The sequence below is a fragment of the Apus apus genome, chromosome 3 (genome assembly GCF_020740795.1).
Source record: "Apus apus isolate bApuApu2 chromosome 3, bApuApu2.pri.cur, whole genome shotgun sequence".
NCBI lineage: Eukaryota > Metazoa > Chordata > Aves > Apodiformes > Apodidae > Apus > Apus apus.
Genome location: NC_067284.1, coordinates 93,317,221 through 93,323,220, shown reverse-complemented (window position 1 = coordinate 93,323,220; position 6,000 = coordinate 93,317,221). Strand labels below are relative to the sequence as shown.

At 50.4% G+C, this 6,000-nt stretch overlaps 1 protein-coding gene across 2 annotated transcripts in view; it reads left to right on the top strand.

The window, feature by feature from the left end:
- The first annotated feature begins 333 nt into the window (after positions 1–333).
- The window catches only part of IGF2R (insulin like growth factor 2 receptor), a 57,911-nt gene continuing 52,244 nt past the window's right edge, over positions 334–6,000 (top strand). Inside the window, exon 1 of one of the 2 annotated variants that reach the window (XM_051613344.1) lies at positions 334–538. In XM_051613344.1, coding sequence (XP_051469304.1) covers positions 375–538 — 164 coding nt within the window. In that variant the 5' untranslated portion in view covers positions 334–374. Of the gene's footprint in view, positions 539–2,111; positions 2,300–6,000 lie in introns of those variants that run through there. The other variant, XM_051613345.1, reaches the window with a different exon arrangement.

Here is a 6,000-nt window from a genome sequence, read left to right as displayed (position 1 = left end):
TCTGCCGGCGGGCCGGGCAGCAGCAGCGCCGCGGACCCACAGACGCCGTCACGCACCGCGGGCCCGGCCCGACTAACGGACCCACGGACGCACGCGCGCCCCGCGCGGCCCTGACCCGCCCAACGGCCTCCCGGGCGCGGGCGCGCGGTGGGGGGAGGGGGGGGGCTGGTCTCGCGCGGGGGCGGCGCCCAGCGCGTGCGGCGCGGGGGGGGGGGGGGAGCAGGGGGAGGCACCGCCCGCCCCGCCGCGCGGCAGGGGAGGGGGCGCGGCGCTCACATGACGGCGGTCACATGACCGGGGGATGGGCGGACGGGGATCACATGACGCGCCGCTGGTCGCCGGCGCCGCCTGACGTCCCGGCCCGGCCCGCGCCCATGGCCCTGGCGGCGGCGCGCGCCCCCCGGCCCCGCGGCCTCGCGCCGCTCCTGCCGGTGCTGCCGGTGCTGCTGGTGCTGGTGCTGGCGCTGGCGCTGCGCCCCGCGGCGGGGCGGGGCGGCGGGGCCGCGGCCCTCGGCGGCGCCTACCGGGACCTGTGCAGGTGGGCAGCGGGGGGCGGCCGGCCCGGCGGGCTGGAACGCAGCGCGACGCGACGGGACGGGACGGGACGCGCGGCGGCTGGAGGGGGCCTTCCTTCCCGGCGGGAAGGGCGGGGTGCAGGGAGGGGGCTCTCCCGGTGCCCGCGCTCGCTTCTGCCTTCGCGGGACGCGCGTGGAAGGGCGGGAAGCGCGGGGAGTCCGCGCGGGGCTCGGCGGGACAGGGACGTCCCGGTGCGGCCGGGAAGCGCGGCTGCGGGCGGGTGCGCCTCGGCGCGGGACAGGCTCGGTGCGCGGTGCCGGGAGGGCGGCGGAGCTGCCTGAGCCTCCCCCGCGCGGGGCCCGAGGGCGGCGGGGGCTGGGGCGGGCCTGGCCCCGCGTGGTGCGGGCGGAGGCGGGGAGCCCTGCCCTGCCGCAGGGCTGCCGGTCTGTGCCAGCGTGTCCCTTCCAGCGCGAAAAAACCCGCGGTGGCTTGAGTGTCACTCGGTAGTCTTCTTTTGATTAAAGATACTGCCAGATTCTGTTGTTGCTTACGGGGGACTTAGGAAAGCTTTGAGAAGTGAGAGCTGCAGTGTGGAAATGACAGCCCGTCATGTTTTGGCGTGTTGCTACCCTGAATTCCGCCATGAGTTTAGTCTGGCAGCAGCATCTTGCCCGTTTCCGTGTCTTCATTATTTAGCCAGAATATGCTGTGGCACTTACAGGTGCCTGTAACGTGGTCTCAGCCAGCAGCACTGGGCAGCACCGGTGTACCTGAGTGTAGCACTGAGGGTAGGAAGTTGGGTCACTGGAGGGAACGGGCTCTCCTCCTCGTGGAATCTGTTGTATGATACTGTTAAATGGTGAAAAAGGGAAAAAGTAGGCTTGCTTGCAAGATTAAACCCATGAGGGTGGCCAAAAATGGTTTTGTCAGGTGACCCTCCTAATGATAGAATTGGGATAGAAATGAGAAACGGTTGTGTGGCTTCTGGAGGGAATTTAACTCCTGACTCTAATGATGTTTTAAAAAAGACCCTACCCTAAATGACTTGATTCTCAAGCAGTTCCTGTTTTGAGAATAGCATTAAGTCCTATTAATGTCTTGGTTTTATTGCATGTCTGTGACTAGAGGAATATTTGGGAGTGCCATTGTGAGACATGCAGTCTGGTCTTGGATGCAGATTATTTAAGTTAGTTTCATTTTGTTCCTGGCAAGTAAAAAATAAACGGACTAGATAGCATAATTGGCAGCTTTCCTTTTAAGATGGACTGCTTCAGCAACATGTGCTTGCTGCTGTACCACGGTGGGAAAAACTGCTCTGAAGGGCTTAGGCCAAGTAATGTAGTAGATTGGGTAAAGGAAAAAAAAAAAACCCAAGAACTGTCAGTCTGACAAGTGGGAAGACTGCATGAAGATGGGTGGTAAAATGTCATCTGCAGAAAGGCTACCAAGTGAGGGACAACACAGTTTGGTGTCACAAACACATTACTGGCTGATGTGTCTGCCAGAAGATGCCGTATGGGTGAGAAGGGCAAGTGCCTGCCCAACCTATTTTTGCAGTGCCTTAGTCAAGGTTTTGATTTGTTTTACAGCTGTTAAGAAAACAACATCCTGACTTTATGTGGCATAATAGGGCTGGTGAAGCTACAGCAGCTTGGGTCTGGGGTGTGATTGTCAAAAGGTGGGCAAGCGAGGAAAATGCTGGGGAGTAGATCACTGACTCTCCTTTAAATACAAGTAGAGTGATACCCAGGCTAGGAAAGCTGTCCTGCAGGGAGAAGGAAAGGTGAGAAAACTGTGTGAGAACTGTGAGGCTACTTATACTTGAATTAGTGGTTTTTGTTGCCTGTTGCCTGTTTGTAGCCTTACTGATGGCCTGTTTGGACAGCCTGGGGAAAGAGGAAAAGCTTTAATTCTCTGAAATTCTGTCAAATGCAGTGGCTTGTAGTGACTGGTTTTGTAATGCTTTCTCCGTTGTTCTTGTGTGCTCTGACAGCTGAATGTGTGGTTGTGTGACTTGCAGTTGGAATTCTTTTTTTTATCTTCTGTGTCTCTGGAGAGGTGTCTCCATGTTTGCTGCAGTACAAGCACCTGGGAAAGAATACAGGGAACTGGTGGCAGGTAGGAAGTTACTAGCCAGTTTGGTCTCTTCTCCTGTTTTTCCTTCTTTTCCTTCCTCCTTACATCTTTCATGTGACAGCACAGGAGAAACACATTAGTTAATTTTGTGAATGGTTCTTTAAATCCATCTACTTTTTTTTAAAAAAAGAAAGCTTGACAGTTTGGATTCGCCTTTCATTTAACAATGGGGAAGTTACTGTAAAACTTTCCTGCCTTTTTTTTTAGAGTGGAAGGAAATGTTTCATGTGTGATGGTAGAGCAGCAAATACAAACTGTCTCTTCTGTGTGGTGTTTTGCCTGATAGCCTGGATGAGAGATAATTTGATGACAGGTAATGTTTGTGTCTCCTGTGCAAGGACAGGAATTGTTGCATAACTTCTGTAACTTTTAGGCTTGTGAGTGGAAGGAAAACTTCTTAAACTGCTGTACATGACAGGATTGCTGTTACGCAGACTTTCCAATTTTGGGGTTTAAAGTTAAGTCTACATGTAATGTTGTAGTTTTTAACAACACAACTCATACAGTTGACTGTGTGTACAGTTCTGTTTATTCAAACGCTGTCATGAAACCACAGCTGTGCTCTTGTGTGCTGCTGGAAACCCTGGGTTTAGCGTTCAGCTTAGCCTCGGTGAAGAAGTGTGTGCTGAGTACAGAGAGGTGACCTTTAGGTGAACTTTAACATATTTAAGTGTGCTTTAACATATTTAAGTGGGCGATGTGACAAATAACTCATTCCTGAACTTACTTGCATATGTGCCTGGCTGCTTCATGGGCCTGGGATGTGACCATTATGTTGCTTTGAATGTGATTCCTCGTAACACAAGCTTTCTACAGCTCTTGTGTGCTTGAACTTCAAATTGCTACCTTTTCTTAAATGTTTGGTAAAATGGTGTAGTAGGTGTGATTCAGAGTGTAGCATAGAAGAACAAATGTCTTTTGGATGGAGAAAGCTGAATATCTTGTGTTGTAACTGTAAGGCTATTACGCATGATGCATATGCAAGATAACTTGCCTGAAGTCATGCAGTGTGCATCATGGTTGGAAAAAGTGACAGATAAGCTAGAGCAGAGCCAAGCATGAGCAGGGGTGGATTAAAAAGCGCTTGAAGCATAGCCATGCCTTGGTGCCTTGTGCCATTCAAACTATTTTCTGTAAGGAGAACTTGCTTTAACAGAGGAGTTTCTTTACCACACTTATTTGTGCTAAAATGTTAGCTGCATCTAATAGGGATTTCTCTGGCAAGTAGTGGATCTGAGCTGCTAGCTTCAAGCTAGTTTCAAGTTTCAAGTGGTCATCCTGGAAATGGTTCCTGAGCTTTTCTACCTCTTACCATGCTGGTTGAACCTGTTCATAGAGAGCTTCAGATATTTGTTTAGTACCTGCAGTGTTCTGATAGCTGTGGAGCTGCTGGGCACCTAATTGTGTCGTGCATAATCACATACAGATCAATGTTCCAACTCTGTGGTTGCAGGTTGCCTTGTCTCTGTCACATTGTCTGTGTAACAACCCTGGAGCAAAATGAGCGATTTCAGTGTGTTCCCCAGAGTGCAAACATAGGTTTCTTTGCAACTACTCTATACAGCTGTTTGGAGCAGGGTGTACTCTACTTCCTAGCAGTCATCTCCTGTGTAAGAGTTGAGAACCAGAAACTCAAACATGGTTATTGGAATGGTAGTAGTAGTCTTTCTGGTGCTCTGTTGTGTTTGAAGTTGTTCACTGGTGCTCAGACTTCAAAGTGGTTCTGGAGTGGGGACATGTGCTGTGACAGCCGTTAGCCATCTGCACCTTGTCTGACTTCTGTGCTTGAGCTGCTGCTTTGCAAAGTAAACTAGGCTTGCTTTTCCCTCTTGTGTTATTTTTTCCATGAGTTGCTTCTTTGCTGTGTCAAAAAAATGCGAAGCTCTCTTTTGGTCTTAGAACTTGCTGAAGAGTAGTTACATTTTCTTTTTCATGCTGTCACTTGAGTTTCTTAAAAACAAAGCTAGCTGGAAAGGCTCACCTGCAGGCAAGGTTTTACCCAGTAACTTGTTTGGACCTTGCACAACTGCTTTCGACAAGTAGCCTGGGTTGGTGCTGCCTCCAGCATGGGATCCTCCCTCCCTGCCTGCTGGTGCACAGCCAGAAGCCACTGAGAGCCAGACCAGGAACTGGCCAGGCTTCATCCCTTCTCCACACGCGTGCACAAGCACCTGTTGTTTTTGCTGAGTTAATTTTGAGAGAGGGCAGTCCCTGGGCCCAGCTTCTGAAAGGCTTTTGGGTGAGCAGCATGCAGGGGAGGAGGAGAGAGAAGGAGAGCCTGCCCCTGGGGGTTGATGTGGGTGGATGTTTCAGGCCTCTAACTGTGGGGTAGTCCACAGTTGTGTTTTTTCTGGAAACAGGTGTCATGTTGTGATTTCAGCAAAAATAAGCTTGACAGTTTTAATTATGGCAGATGCCATGTTTGAGCATGGATCTTGAGCTGCACCTGAAATGGCTGCTTGGATGGTGTCAACTGTGAGGTAGCAGCTGTATTGAACCCTGTGGATGAGGGTACATCGCACCTCACCCAATGACCAAGGCTGTTGGTGTAACAGCTTACTAAACTAGCTCAACTGCATTGACTCTGAGATAGTTTAGGCCTTTCAAACAAGGTAATTTCGGCTGGCCCTGGTAAGGGTGTGATTACATGAGAGCATGGCTGCTGGTGGAGGTGGTGCTGAGCAGCTGGAGGTAGGCCAGTCTGTGTGGCTCAGCTGTGGTCAGAATGGGTGATGATATTGCCAACAGATTGTTTCCATTATGGGATGCAGTGGAGAGGTCAGCTTGTATCTTATTGGAAAGCAGAGTACGTGCAACTTGAAACTACTCCCAGGCACTCACTTAAAGCCAGATTTTTACTTGTGAGAGAAAGATTTCTTGCTTTTGCTGCAAATGTATTTTGCATCTCTCTGATGAGAACAGCTGCTTAGGCTACATCCAGCCTGCTGTTACTCCACATGGATAAGTCCTGCCCTGCTTCTCCCACCTATTTATAAAAAAAAAAAAAAATAGTCCACCACTGAACTTCCTTTAAAGTAATATTCTTCTGAAACTGCATTTTCATTTTTGTGTGACACTCAAGGTGTGGTTTGTAACATTTAAATGTGGGATTTCTTATTTCCTTTATGTGAACTGCTTGGAAGGACTGTTCAGCCTTCCCTTTCCAGGGGCCTGTTAAAGGACAGAGGGTTGGCTTGAGTGATTGCTTTGCTTCTGCTCTCTAAGCTGCTCATCTTGTTTCTCTGTTGCTTCTGGCATGTGGGTGAACTGACTTGAAGATGTTAATTTCCTCTGTTTCATAATGTGGAACTGGGAAAGCAAAGCCCTTAGTCTCTTGTAGAGTGATAA